This window comes from Halichoeres trimaculatus, unplaced genomic scaffold (genome assembly GCF_033239565.1).
Source record: "Halichoeres trimaculatus isolate MK-OKI-2021-1 unplaced genomic scaffold, fHalTri1.1 fHalTri1_scaffold_23, whole genome shotgun sequence".
NCBI lineage: Eukaryota > Metazoa > Chordata > Actinopteri > Labriformes > Labridae > Halichoeres > Halichoeres trimaculatus.
Window position 1 is genome coordinate 14857316 of NW_027437201.1, and position 15519 is coordinate 14872834.

A 15519-nucleotide genomic window follows, 5' to 3' on the forward strand; every position below is an offset into this window, starting at 1 on the left:
TGTGTGTTTTCATGCTCCCTGCTGTGTATTTTGATATCTTTATACGAGCCTCTGTGATGTCTCAGACTCCTGTAGGAACTTGTTTGTTGTTGTGTGGTTTCCTGACGCAGGGAGAGGTGTTTGTTTTCCCCTCTCTGGGCATTTTGTTAACACTCATGATGAATAGCTTGTGTATTTCCAGCTCATTGGCTCTCTTGTTGTACTCTTGAAACATGCCTGGAGGGGTCACACACATGACTCACATGCTGAGAGGGGATGCACAACTGAGAAGAGGAATGTTTTCGACAAGATTGAAGACTTTCACTGTAATCAAACCTCTGAGTCTCACATCCCGGTGTAATTTGTAGCTAATTTGTTTGTGCCACAGTCTAATGTGATTGTGAACTCTTGCAAAGCTGATGCTATTTGCAGCTGAAGTGTGTTTATGCTGCTAGGTCCTAGAGCAGCACTCAGACGGGCGCTGGAAGGGACACATCCATGACACTCAGCGAGGGACCGACCGGGTGGGCTTCTTCCCCCCCTCTGTGGTGGAGGTGCTCAGCAGACGAGCAGGTATGAAAACAAACACACAGCCACAGCATGTCCACTGCTTGAACAACTTAAGTAAGTATGTAGGGTATTACTTTTTTTTACTGTTGTTGTTTGGGTGAATTATAGTAATAACTCTGGACTCAATTATCCTTCAAAAAAGTAGTCAGGTGTTGCAGCTATTTTTATTGTTGGTTTTCTGCACACCTGCATTAAGCTGTGCAGTTTTTTGTGTGTACTCCAGTTACATAAAGGACCAAAGAAACTATGTGTGAGCTACAATATGACTAACTGTTACATGGATTTATGATTGACCTACTGATTTTTTAAGTAATTTTTTAAAAGGAAAAGAAAATATGGGAACCCTCAACTTATTCGACCCTACGCTTAAATGTTCAAATTGCTTCTTTTAGCTAATATCTATTGTGATGAACTACAAAAACAGCATTTCAAGCTCCTGTAAGGAGTTTTATTTGGATATGAAACAAGCTGAAATTATTACTAATGCTTGAAATTGCTGCCAGCTCGTCGTCATCAGAAAAGTCAATCACTCAAACGGACTCAGTACCTTTCTGGGCAAAGATTCACAGAGGTTTATAGACTGTTTGATAAAAGCAGGGTGTTTGCTACATCAGAAAAGGTACACAGCTACAGGTACAGGACAGATTCACAAAAGAAGCTAAGAAGTGCTGCTTTGTCCACAGGGGGAGCCAAAATGAACAGAAACAAAAGTTACATTACATTTCTTTGCATGCATTTAACAGTGAGTCAGCTACAACTAGAAGCTAGCATTTAAGCACACGAATAAAAATATGAAGGTTATCATTGGATTTTTGCTATAGGTTTTTTCAATATGGAGAGCAAAAGCAGGCAAAACACAATGCAATCCCAGCCCTTTTCTGCAGTAGTGTTATGTTGATTTCCCGTTACAATTAAATCTGCTTCTCAAAATGTAATTTCCAGAGGCTTAAGACCAGTAAACTCCAAGAAAACCACAAGAAAATCAGTTTCTTCCTCTGGTTGATAACACAGAAACCAAGTGGAGCAAATCCTCTGTGTAACTAACTATCTGTAGTAAAACTGAGACTCACTATAAATTGATGAACTGACCAGAGCTGTAGCTAACCAAAAAGGGACAGACTTTATTTCAATCTTAACACATGGTTGCCTCTTAAGTTGTTGACTGAACAGGAGGAAGAAAGCCCTGTAGTCATTTTGTGTAATTGCTGTCTCACACCCAGGGTGTAAAACTGTGGGTTCAGGGATTACTGTAGAGATGAAGAAGGTATACATTTGTATCTTTAACCTCTAGGTTTTGACATTTCATTCAGTGAATATGTCTTTAAAGAAGACCACTGGGAGCACAGCAAGACGAAACATTTCTCATCCCACACTGATTTCAGTAACTCTGTCCCAGGGCCAGATTAAAACCTCCGCACTGAGCTGACAGAGTGGTGTTAAAGGGCTAACTGCACCCAATGGTTATAACCAGGCTAAGAATATAACTCGACCCTTGTACACAAGTGGGATCTGTCATGTAGGAATGCATGATCACTGGACGCTTCAGGAAATCATCAGATTTAATCCCTGACAATAAAGGGAACATGATCTCAACGCTTGTTTTGCAGCTGTAAAGCCATTGACATTCAAACAGTGAGACGGGCTGCGCAGTGAGGGGTCCAATAACAGCATCGGACACACACAAACACACACACACACACACACACACACACACACACACACACACACACACAAGCTGAAACGTTTCTGGGTCTTCACATACACACACACACACACACACACACACACACACACACACACACACACACAGATACACATTAATAGGATTACTATGGCCAGATTGCAAAGTGTCAGCTCAGTGCTAAAGCCCTCACAGTCTGCATCAGGAGAGTGTGTGTGTTTCTGTGTGTGCGCCCATGCTTGAGGAAGAACAGACAACAGAAAGAGAGTTTGACTTTAAGTCGTTGATGAGCTCTTTGCTTCTGAGGCAAACTCAGCAGTGTGTGTGCGTAAATGTGTGTATGTCTGCTTGTGTGTGCCTGAGCTGTGCGATAACGTCAGTGGTGTCAGCAGCTGAGGACCAACAACACACAAAAGGAAAGTAAGCCCCTCTAGCGTCGCTGGTGATCTTATATTCCCATTCAGCAGCCTCTTATGTAACTTCAGAGGGGATTTACGCTGTAATGATCCTTTTTTACTTGTTGTTTAATAAACTTAAGAAACAACAAAACACACTGAAGTTCCTAATGTGCTCACATGACTTTAAAATATGGATTCCATCCCCATCTTGCAGCTTGTTCTCATTCCAGTGCATGCAGCTCAAACTAACCCTCACACATGCATGAACATGAACATCTCCCTAACTCATGCATGCAAACCTCTCTTCCTCACACTAGGGGGCACTCTGTCCCGCCAAGCCTCAAAATCTTGCCATCGGCAGCACTTTGCATCCCGAGCTCCTCCATCGAGCAATGGCCCCGCCCCTCAGACTGAGGACTCACTTGGCTATGATCCCACAGGTAGAAAAACACTCACTCACACACACTCACACCTGCATTTTTCCATCTGTTTGTTTTCTGTCCAACAACCTTGATGCATTTCTGAGACGTTGGAGGTAGCCCAAATGGTTTCGTGTCTCTTGTCGACATGTGAAGAAGATTTAGGGGTTATTTGAATGACTTGATAAAAAGCCCATTTTCTAATATTCCACTGATGCTCCCAGGTTTCATATTTCCCTCCTGCAAAGACCCCGTCACCGTCAGTCCTCAGCTTTGATAGGTTCGCTCCCAGCTGCACTTTGTGGAGTCATCAGTGTGTGTCTAAATGTGTGTTTGTTAGGTGCAGCTAGTCCTGCTAGCCCCACTCAGGACATTTGGGTCCTCAGGAGTTCGCCCACTGGTAAGGGTGTGTGATCCCAAAAACCCCTGCTTCTCCCCCAAACCTTGCTTGAACCTGTAGACCAGATCCTCTCCCAGCTTGATGACGAACAGGGCCTCTTTTAGGAAGCTTATTCCCGTTTTTATCCTTCTATATCCCAAGGCCTTGACCTTACTATGCCACCCTGTAAATCCCTCCACCCCAATAATCCAGACACATAACTGTAAATGTCTCACAGCAGGACGAAATGGTGTGTGAGCTGCTCTGCTTCACAGCTCCTCTTTGACTCCTGTGTTGCTCCAAATCACTGCCATGCTTTTTTTTTTCACCATTTGGCAGCTTACTAATGAAGCTGTCTCCACCCTGAAATTCTCTGCAAGACTATTTCTCAATTCACTCCTGTTTCTCTGTTTGTTAATTTCTCTCTTAGGTGATAGGAACAGTGTTGGCAGCTCAGGCAGTGTGGGCAGCAGCCGCAGCGCCGGCAGCGGTCAGAGCTCAGAGAGTGGACACAAACAGAACGGGATTCAAAACCGCCACAACACTGAAAATGGCAAGGTTAGATCAGCAAGGTTGATGTTATACTCTGTAGACTCCAAAAATATTAATCCTGTAAAACTAATGTTGCCTTTAATAAACGTAAACATGTCAGAATATGACAGATTTATCTTGAAACCTTTCATAGTTAACATTAAAAATACCTGATTTAAGATTTTTTGACTTGATGTTATTTTTTGCAAAGTGCTTCAACCAGTAAAAAGGTCAAGTTTTCAATACTTTTCTCCTTGTGTGTTTTTGTGTGCAGCTGACTCCCTCTGCTGGTGAATCAGGGGAACATCTCCACACTTCAGGAACAGACCCAAACAAACAAGCAGATGGAAGTACAGGTGAGCCAGATTGAATGACTTTGGGTGCACAGCCCATGCAGTCTATAACGCATGCACATTTTTAGTCTGTATCTGCTCGTGCATACCCCGACTTCCTCTTCGCACGGACGTCTGACTCTGCATAAACACTTTCTTTCCACTGAGCGGCTTAGCAAAGAGTCTGCTGCGTGCTGCACTTTCTCTGAGGTGGAGGAGGCTTTGAAGATGATCACTGTGGTTTCTTCACTTCTCCACCCTTCAGATAAACTGCTGCTCACTGCCGTCTCATCCGCACCCCGACCACTAAAGCTCCTTCTTTCCTCTCTCACAGTTTCCTCAGTCATAAATCCTGAGCTTTAATCTGGCTATGATGATGATGTCGTGTCTGCATTTCGTCCCCTGCTGGGCTAAATGACAACAAAATCATTTAATTTCTGATCCCCTACATCCCTCTGTTTAAAAAATACAAAGTGGCCGACTGCTACAACCTCTCTGTGTTGAAACATGACACTTTTTATGTTTTTTTATCTTAAAAAAAATACTTCTTCTCTCAGTAATTTCCTTTTTTATCTGTTTTTTTCTTTAATTTCAAATAGGTTTACAGTTTCCATTTATTTTTTGAGTTATTATAACATCTCAGATATTTTTTCCTAACAGCGGGAAAAAGAGAAAAAACTTATTTATTTCTTGTACTTCTATTTTTATTTCTATCTTAAATGGATTTAACATCTTATCAGTCTTGAGAAACAGCCAGGACAAGAAATTCTAATGCACAAATCCAACTAAAAGTTCTACAATATTTTTATTTTCTCATACCGAGATACATTTTGAGACCCTATTTGTGCTGAAAATGTTCAAAATTTATATTAACCTCCTTTTCTTTTAGCCTTTTGTCAAAATATTTCAATTTATTACTCAAAATATTATATCTTCTCTGACTTAACATTTCAGTCTATTTCTAAGAAAGAGGATTAAAATATTTGTAGTCTCTTCAAGTCATGCCAGTGGGAGACATTAGGGCATAACATTTTTATTTGCAAAACAAAGAAATTAAATAGACTTTTATTGTTAACTTGTTATAGTAGTGCAAGACAGGAAATAAAACTGTAAAGAATTAATCAGAGGACAAATAACCCTATAAAAGTTGAAGACACAATCAAAACTTTTTTTCTAATGGAGAGATACTGTGAGGTATTCAATGCACAAAAATTCGAAGTGTACAGTTGTTCAGGGTATGACCATAATAATGATAATAAACTATTAAAGTTAAATTGCCAAGTGTACAAGAGATAGTTGCACAGAATTATGGCGCAGTTTAATAAAAGGAGGGCCCTTAGGAACCCCAAACCTGAGGAATGCTTTGAGAGATAATGTGGTTTAAAGTGGTGTGTTCATCCTGCAGGATGAGCTGTGATTGTGTTTAACTCTGGGAGGTAATGAGGTGGAAGGAGAAGGAAAAACCTCTCCTCACCACAGGAACCTATAAAACCTCTCAACCACATATAAAAGATCCCTCAAAGAAATGAGTCTCTGTGTACAGGCCGTCAGATCTGAACTGCAGGTGCAGAAAAATCTCAGACATTTATCTGCTTTCTTTGGGATCTTTAAAAACCTTAAGGACTCAGATGTGCTGGACCAGGCCGATGATTTTTCTTTGACCTGCGGCTGAATAAGGAGTGTCAGAGTGCAGTCGAGAAATGAGGAGCCAGAGGGAGAGAGGGAGGGGTCAGAGGGAGGAGACAGAAGCAGAAAGAGAAAAACACATCAGTTAAATGAAGGGGACAGACAGAGAGGACGGGTTGGATCGATGAAGTTATAGAAAGATCTGCTCTGCATGAAGGATAGCAGAGAGGATGAAGTGCCAAACATCAGGAGCTCTGTCGCTCTCCTTCCTCCTGAAGGGTAAGATATAACGACTAGTTTTGTCGCAGCTGCAGGGATCCAGTGTTGTTTACATAATTTACGTTTCTAGATTCTGTTTTTGGCAAGTTTTAGTGTTCATGATGAGACAGAAAGTTCCTGGAAGATTCAAACTGATCTCAACTTTGATTTAAAGTTTTAGTCTTGCCTCTTGCAGATTTCCTATCCCAGTAATAAACAAATGCAAAGGCAGAATCTGTAAAAAGAAATGCAATCTCTACACAATAATAGTCTGGACTTGTTTTGACAGAATCTCAGAGTCAGACATTTGGTGGTGTGCAAAATCTCAGCCCAAAAGTTGATGCAGTTTTTGTCTTCTGCCCTGAGGATAAATACCTCTCTGCTAGGTGTGTTTATCTCACTCAGGTGTTCAGGGCGCCTGACCACAAAAACAAATCAGAGAGAAAACAGAGCAAGTGAAAAATACTGCCAGGAAATCAATATGTGCAACAAAACGACAAGATGATATCTATTCGAGATTAAAAACCTGAATGCTTAGCCTTCGGAGTATCTCATGGTTTGGACTGACCAATTGCAACACTTTAAAATGTCCTCAGAGCTTGGATGATGAGGTAACAATATTTAAATTTTCTTTATTTTTTGTACAGATACATTAAAATGGAGGCCAAGTTGATCATTTAGTGAGCCTAGTTTAGCATTAAAGCTTGAGGGGTGGGGAAAAAAGCTAGCCAGGCTCTTTTTAAAGCAAAAACACAACTAACCCTCTTATTTTGGGGCATGTTCAAGCCTGTATTCAGGCAAAATTAGCATTTAACAGTGTGTATGCACGCACCTTGCTAACAAAGCTAGCTCTTGCTGGGGTTTTTTTTGCATTTGCTTTCTTGTAGCTCCATGCACTTGTCTAAATTTTGCTTCCCTTGGCACCGTAAAACAGTATCAAAGACAAACCAAAACAGTAGCCAGCACAAACAGGTGCCGTTTCTTTTGCTCACAAGAGGCTCCAAGGGGGAGGAGGATGTCTCAGAGAAATATTAATCTGCAGCAGAAGAAACAGAACTCTCTAAACTAGATTCTAGTAGAAAATAAAAAAGTATCTTGTTCGTAAGGAGCACTCAACCGCTCACCTGCCCAAGGCCAAAGAGAGGCCAAGATGGGAAAACTGGAGGAAGAAGCATTCCTCTGTGATCTGTGGAGAAGTGTCTCCACTCAGAAAGAGATGAGTCAGGAATGTGTTCAGTGGATTTCAGATCATGCAGATAACACGACTTAAGTCACCTCAACAGACCTGACAACCCCACCCTCACCTCCACCCAGACTGCTGCAGGACACAGATTTAACATCTCACTCTCTGCCATCAGTAAGAAATATTTTCTGTCTGAGGTTGTCGCCTGCCACGATTAATTGTGTGTGTTTTCTAGGTGGCTCCCGTCGACAGGTCAACGGCACTCCTCAGAAAGGCTTTGTGAGGCCAGAGCACCTTCTGGAGGGCAAGGTGAGTTCACCAAAGAAGCATTTCTATGAGCATGAGGACGACAGGAGAGAAGTCTCATAAATATTTCCCTTTTTCTCTCTTTGTCTCAGGACGCTGAGGCCATCTACCAGTGGCTGTGTGAGTTCCAGTTGGAGCAGTACACCTCCAACTTTATCAGTGCGGGATATGATGTTCCCACCATCAGCAGGATGACTCCCGAGGTTTGTGCTATAACTGGTTACCTACAAATATGTAGCTCTGGGACTGCTTCAGCCAGCCGTCATGTAACTGCTACAGCTAAAATATAATCATATTTCTTATCTATGTTTTTGGGAGAGTTTGTCTGTTTGTCTGTGAACAACACAACTCAAAAACTAATGAACAGATCTTGATGAAATTTTCAGGAAATGTTCAAATTAGGATATGGTTGAAGTGATTAAATTTTGGTGGTGATCTGGATCACCGTCTGGATCCAGGGTTTTTCAAAGGATTCTTTATCATTGTGAGATTGGGCCGTTTTCACCATATGTGTATACAACACCACGATAAATGGTCAGATTGCTTTGCAAAAGAATACAAGACAAGATCACCATAATTTCTGACGAATGTAAAGGTATGATCCAGATCCTGGCAATATTCTGGATACTAAGATCCAGAATATGAAATATGTCCTGGGTCATGATAATAGTCATAACTCTGTCGGGTAACAAATTATCGTACAAACCTGCAACTAATATCAAATTGTAGCCGACAGTTTGCTGAAAGGGAGTATAACATTAAAGTAGGACTTAAGTGTTGCGTGACAATCGCAATATGCTTGGTGGAGGTCTGCGCTCTCTAAGTGCTTTTTAGTTTAAAATATGCCTTCTAAAAGTTCTTGTTTTTGTCACTGACAGACTCTATAATTTTAATTTTAACTCTACTATTTTAATTTATAAACTGTTTTCTTTCATGTATTTTTATATTCTCTAGGACCTGACAGCCATTGGAGTGACCAAACCAGGCCACCGGAAAAAAATCTCGATGGAAATCAGCAAACTGAGCATCCCTGAGTGGTTGCCGGATTACATTCCAGTGAGAAAACTTTTCTTCTTCTATGAAACATTTATGGGCTGAATCTACTTTTGTTTGGTTTAATCAGACAAAGGCCTACATCACTTCACTCTTTGTTTGTGTGTTTGCTGATCAGGGGAACCTGGGAGAGTGGTTGAGTGTGATTGGACTTCCTCAGTACCAAAAGAGATTGTGCGACAATGGCTACGACACCATCACCATCGTCAAAGACATCACCTGGGAGGACCTGCAGGAGATCGGCATCACCAAACTAGGTGAGAAACACCTAGTAAAGCTTTCTGTGGAGGATTTGGGTTCTGTTTGATTAAGTTGTAATGATGGTCATTCTCTTTTGGCTTCAGGCCATCAGAAGAAGCTCATGTTGGCGGTGAAGAGACTCTGTGATCTGCAGCGCTCTCGAGTCCAAGCTGACAGAGCTGGAGGCGGGACTCTGAGGAGGAAACCTCCCGCTGCCCTGGAGCTGGTGGCCATCGAGCACACGCCGACACACATCGTGCACGCTCACCCTGACGCTCCCTCTGATGACTGCTGCCCCTCCCCTCGCACCCCAAAGACCCTTCTCTCCTTCCAGGACAGCGAGTTAAGTGCTGAGCTGCAGAGTGCCATGATGGGCAGGGCGGGAGGTGGATGTGCAGAGGCGTTTGGTATCAGAGGTGTGACATCAGCAGCAGCCATCTCTGCCATGTCAGTGAGCCAGGAGAGCATCAGCACGCGGTCCAGGGGGTCTGGGAAGTCTGGGAATTCTGGAAACTCAAACTCAGGGTATCCTCAAGACCATGTAGCTGCTCCGTCAGTGCGGACGTGCAGCCGGTCAGAGGAGAGTTTAGGGAGCGGTGCAGTGGAGGAGGCAAAGCGTGGAGGGAGCAGACAGAGACCCTCTGAGATGTGGGAGCAGCAGAGTCGATCTGTTACACCCAATAAACTCCCTTTCTCCCCCCTGACTCCCCCTCTCACTCCCAGCAAGATGCCTCGTTTCGCTTACCCAGCTGTTCCCCCTAAAGCCAAACACTTTCAGTCCCCAAATCGCCTCTATCAGCCTCTGCACCACCCGCCTTCCTCACCCACCTCACCCTCTCCACAGCCCTCCCCCACACAGAAGAGCTTCACTTACCTCCAAAACCAGACAGGAGGTGTTAATGGGGGCCAGTGGGGGCCCTCTAAACCTCTACCTGGAGCTGTACCTGTGCTGGGACCCCGGCCTGGTCAGATCCCTGCTGAGGACACCCAGAGGGGCCCCTACAAGAAGCGTGCACAAAGCCTGACTCGATACGCTCTCTCTGATGGAGAGCCAGACGAAGACGAAGATCTGAACCCGCACGGCAACACGACTTCCTCTGCAGCGATGCCCTCGTACGCCACCCTGTCACGCAGACCAGGGAGAGGACACACGACCGCCTCAGGAGCCCAACGCAACATCAACCGCAGCCACTCGTTCGCTGTTAGATCCCGACGCAAAGGCCCGCCTCCTCCCCCACCAAAGAGGATGAGCTCAGTGAGCAGCAGCCCTGCACGCCAGCCAGGAAATGGAAAGGTGGAGGAGGACGAGGTGAAGGGAGGAGTGGAGACGGAGAGCACAGGGAGCGTGAGGAGCATCGCTGCACGGTTGGAGGGAAGCAGCAGCAGCAGTCCGTCCAGGAGGATCGATATCCCTCCAACAAACATCCCAGCTTCTCCGGTTTTCAGCCCGGCGTCCTCGCCAAATCCACACAGCATGAGTCCTCACATCCTCCTGCAGCACTCCAAGCCCGTCCCTGCTCTTGGTGTTGGAGGTCTGAGAAGGACAGGCAGTGAGAGGATCGAGGTAACACATGATGAAAATGAAAGAGCCAGGAAATGTGAACGACCGACAAAAAGTGCTACAGCGTCTCCAAAACACATCTCTGTCCAGCGTCTTCCTTTTGCTGAAGACGGAAACCTCACCATCAAACAGAGACCCAGGATCACATCCGCCAACCAGCCTGACGCTGAAGTCAAGACTCCTCCTGAAGTCCAGATACCCAACAGCCTGGAGCTCCCAGAGTTCAACCTGAAGGAGTCCGACACGGTGAAGAGACGACACAAACCTAAAGACTCTCTGTCCCCTGAGGAGGCTACAACCCCGACTAGAGAGGAAAACCACTTTCAACAAATCAGGAGCCTCCACATACACAACAACATCAGTCCACAGAGTGATGACGAATCCCAGAGACCAGGAAGGGTCTTCCAGAGAGCTGGATCGATGGGAAAAGGTCCAAAACCGCCAGTGTCCTCAAAACCATCCAGTCCTTTCAAAATCTCCCCAAACAGCCGACCTGTTACACCCCTGAAGGCGGTTCAGCCTAATGCTCAGACAGCCATTCCTAAACTGACCAGCGTTCAGATTCACACCGTCTCCCTGAAGCTGGGTGGGAGTTTACACACAAGCATACCAAGTCCTAAACCTGTGAAACACCCACAGACAGCGAGTCCTAAACCACAGAGTCCACAGAGTCCACAGACAGCTTCAGGTTTACCCGCATCAAGGCTTCCAGTGCTCGGAGCAGCCTCGGCTTCAGGAGCAGGTAACACACTTTACCCACCCTCAGCTGCACTTTATACATAACTTAAAACCAAAATGATCAGATTGTTCTCTCATTGGTTTAGCCCCATTCAAATTAATAAAAACAAAAGGAAGTGATGTTTATTTCCCAGAGTAGGACTCATACACAGGTTTTCATCAAAGAAACTATTTTTATATTTCTGAGGTTGAGGTCTGAGGTTTGTTGAGACCTCATAAAACACTGAATTTGTCTTTGAAACTGTGTAAGAACCCTGGCAATGCAAGCATTGCATAAAAATGCTTTTATTTGAAATAGTTTTTGAATTTTTTCTCTTTCCACCGCAGGAATGAACCTTGCCTCTGTCCAGTGTGTTACCTTCCCCGATCGGTCCTCCCCGGCTCCGGCACATTCATTCCCATCCTCTGCAGGGAGAGCAGCGACACCTCAGAGCGGGGTCATCGGTCTGGAGGTTCTGGCTCAGAAGAGACTGGAGCAGACGAGCACGTCACTGGAGGCGGCACTTAAAGTGGTGGAAAACAGACTGGCACAGGGAAGCACAGTGGACGGGTAAGACCGCTGATCTAATCTGTGTGATGGTGGTGCATGAAAAAAGAGACAGAGACATTCTTCAATACAGATTATAATAACAGCAACATGAGATTTTGATAGATAGATTATAAAACCACAGATTATTAATGTGGTAGTTTATTACCATAAATGCTGGAATATATGTGCAGAATCAATTTCCTGCTCACAATATTGGTTGGAGACTAGAGATCAACAAAATCTTTTTTGAGTACTTAAAAAAACACATAAGAAGTCAAATTTAGACAACAAACAGGACTGTTCTTAGGTGTGTGACATTTTATAGGTTAATATTTACACTTGTTTTTGCATGCTTCTACACTCAGAAAGTTATTTTTAAATGTGTTTGGTGTTTTTATGTAGTGCAATTCATTTACTTTTTAAACCTTTTAGCTCAGGCTGAACAGATCTATGTGAGATAATGAGTAAAAAGGCAAAAAAAAGTCTTTGAGGATTTTAATTTACATTGCAGATACTGAACGTTTTTATGTTTAAGTCATATTGATGCCAAATTTTGTCACAATCCCACAACAAAATGTGTTTCCACCCAAAAAAAATGACCAGTTTCTTTCCATAGTTTATATCTTATTAGAGAAAACATCTCTAATCCTCACCTCTTGTTTAGAAGCTTTGTAACACTTTCTGTCGGATCCACAGCAGCAGCAGCGGCACTGTGAAGGCAGCGGGGAACATTCTGGACGACATTGGCAGCATGTTTGACGACCTGGCTGATCAGCTGGACGCCATGTTGGAGTAATGTCCCTGAACTCTGCCTCACAGGAATATGTTCTGTTGTTTGGGGAGAAAGAGCCATGAACAGTCTGGAATCCAGCAAAGGGGAGATAAAAATGAACGTTTGATGCTCTGAGGACAGAAAATGATTTCACTTCTGAGGATTTCCTGCACATCTTCTCCTCAGTATTACAAAGTTTCTTCATGCAGCACTTCGCCTCAGGACGCACACCTGGGAATGTTACAACAAACACCCTACAGATGCGTGTGTTTTAAAATATTATCACTAAAGGGAACAAGGGTCCATTAAATTCATGTTACCTGTAAATGTAAAGAGAAGCCTTTAGTGGCTCTGTGTGTGTAGTCAGAAATCTTTATACTGAATATATTTATAAACGTTTTCTAACTGATGGACTTCCTCTCCGCTGTACATCAGCCTCACTGTGTTAAATGGATCTGCTGCTTATTGTCTATAACACGAGGAGAGTATTTTATTTGTTGTATTAAAGCAGAAGATACCACATGGATGTTTCAGATTTAATGTTACATGTTTTTACCAAAGTTTTTTATTCTCCTCAGGAGGTTCAAAAAGAGGACACATCATTTCTTTGAAGCATTACAGGGAGTTGACATGTTCAGAGGTCTGTGACTAAACATTTCATCAAATGTTGATTATTTTAAAGTGTCTGAACACTGACAGAGGTTCTGTTTACTGTAAATAAGAGTTCAATTTTCTACAGAGTTAATATTTGCAGACGAGCTCACAGCTTCACTACAGTGTTTGAAACCTTCTTCATTTCATTTTGAGTTGTTCAATTCAGAGAGTCTTTCTTTTATTTTGAACCCTGGCTACATTTATTTCTGGTTTTCTTTTGAAACACTGATTGTTACATGTTTGTTTCTGTTATTGCAGCTGACAGCAGTGAAACAAGGTGTAATGGCTTAAACTTTAGCCTCTTGAGAAACGACAGATGGTGATTTTTTTTCCTGATTTGTCTCCAACAGAATCTATAAAACAGATTACATAGAAAAGATGCAACAACAGGTATCCCAACAGTAAATTTAATGCAAGCAAAATGTTTTAATTTGTGTTTTTAAGCAGAACAAACATTTAGATTTAGAAAATGTGTAGGGGTATAAAACTGTAGTTCTAAAAGCGTCCAATAGAGAGCGTGTTGAAAAGCTTTAAACAGCAAATTTAGACACACTCAGAGCCCGATGATGGGGAATTTCTTTTCTCTATCCACAGAGATTTTTTCTGTAACAATGTTAATCCTTTTAGGTAACATCCTGAGCCTGTTGGCGAAAAACGTTGCCAAAAAAAATCTTTTAGTAGACAAACTGCGACCAGCCATTACAGCTTGTTTCTCATCTGTACGCTGAGGTTATCTAATGGAGCAATTCTTAAACTACTCTTAAACAGAGAACCTAAAGTCTTCAAGACCCTTTTATGATTATTTCCTGTTTGTTTGTTTGTTTTAAAAAGCCTGGTTTTAAAAAGTTATGAGTTACATTCACACACAAATTTCTGTGGGATCCTGTATCTGGATGTCGGACAGCGTTCAGCTGCAGGGTTAAACTTTTTTTATCTGTCACCTACAAATGGAATTAAAGAAAATTATATGATTTATCTGCAAATTAAATATTATTTTTTGATTTAACCTTGATTGTAAACGTACAATATACATCTTCAAAAAAAATGAAAGCCTGCATTATTCCAACAAATACATTCTGATTTTTTTCAATGATTTTTTTCCAAGTTGTTAAAAAAAGACTCACTGTTGTTACTGTTTTAATATTTTTACATCGACACAAAGTTAAAGCACTGTTCTTGTTTTTTATCTTAAAAGATGGCTGTTAGTTTTATACATATTTAAGAGTTCTGTATCACCCTGCAAATGATTAAAGGAGAGTTTGTACTGAACTATGAGCCTTTTGAATTTTTTATACAGTCTCATTTTATTGACTTACATAGACATATTCAGAGAACTTTGGCCTCCAGTGATGCTGATTCAACAAAGTTTGTTAATTGGCTCATTTGACTTAAAGCTGAAAGTCAGCAAACTGGAATTTTTTTTTTTTTTTTTTTTAAAGAACAAAGGCTAACCCCTTGAATTTTTGTCAAAATTAAAAAAAAAAATTAAATTCCCTCAAAACACTATAGTAATACCCCAGGGCTTTTTCAAAGATACCTCTGGGTTAAAAACCTCACATGGTGCACCCTGGGGTGTTTTTAAACAATCTGAAAATTTTCAAAGCGAAACAAAGGCTAACCCCTTGGTTTTTTTTGTTAAAATTTTGAAAAATTTAAATTCCCCAAAATGCAGTGTAGATGCTCCTAGGGCTTTTTAAAGACACCCTGGGGTAAAAAAATAAATAAATAAATAAACTTAACAAGAAACACATTTTCACATTTTGGTGTTTTTCAACAATCTGAAATTTTTTAATAAAGGATGTAACCTCTAGGTTTTTTGTCAGAATTTGTTCTCAAAAAACACACCGGTGACATTTCTAGGGCTTCTTTAAAGATATCCCATGAGTTAAAAACGTCACGGGGTATACATTTTGGTGTTTTTCAACAATCTGAATATTTTTTAAAATTCTTTTCTTAAAGAAGGCTAACTTGGATTTTTGTCAAAAGTAATCAAACAATTATGAACAAACTGAGCAAAGAATCTATCAAAAGTAACCCCACTGAAAAACTGGTTGGTGATCTGCATCCTGACGTTTTTCCAGTTTCAACTCATCAGTTTGTTGTCAAGGGCAGGACTTTTTTATTGGAAGCTTTTTTAGGTTCAGATATTATAACTACTGATGTGCATTCATCAAGTTTGTCATTTCTATGTAGCTGGACAAGTTCCGTTGATATTCTTCACATGATGAAAATCGTCTGCAGTGTCGTTGACATTTAGACCCAAATCTGCAGCAGAATCAGCAACTTACTAAGCTTCACATATTTCAAGTC

General features: G+C 42.0%; 1 protein-coding gene across 4 annotated transcripts in view; it reads left to right on the forward strand.

The window, feature by feature from the left end:
- Positions 1-14437, forward strand: part of LOC141785260 (CASK interacting protein 2) — a 48682-nt gene extending 34245 nt beyond the window's left edge. For 2 of the 4 annotated variants that reach the window (XM_074663451.1, XM_074663453.1), the window contains 12 exons: positions 435-552; positions 2946-3068; positions 3388-3447; positions 3857-3984; positions 4232-4313; positions 7592-7665; positions 7755-7865; positions 8617-8718; positions 8834-8972; positions 9060-11258; positions 11582-11804; positions 12480-14437. In XM_074663451.1, the coding sequence (XP_074519552.1) occupies positions 435-552; positions 2946-3068; positions 3388-3447; positions 3857-3984; positions 4232-4313; positions 7592-7665; positions 7755-7865; positions 8617-8718; positions 8834-8972; positions 9060-11258; positions 11582-11804; positions 12480-12579 (3459 nt within the window). In that variant the 3' untranslated portion in view covers positions 12580-14437. The remainder of the gene's footprint in view (positions 1-434; positions 553-2945; positions 3069-3387; positions 3448-3856; positions 3985-4231; positions 4314-7591; positions 7666-7754; positions 7866-8616; positions 8719-8833; positions 8973-9059; positions 11259-11581; positions 11805-12479) is intronic. The other 2 variants (XM_074663452.1, XM_074663454.1) reach the window with 2 other exon arrangements.
- The last annotated feature ends 1082 nt before the right edge of the window (positions 14438-15519 follow it).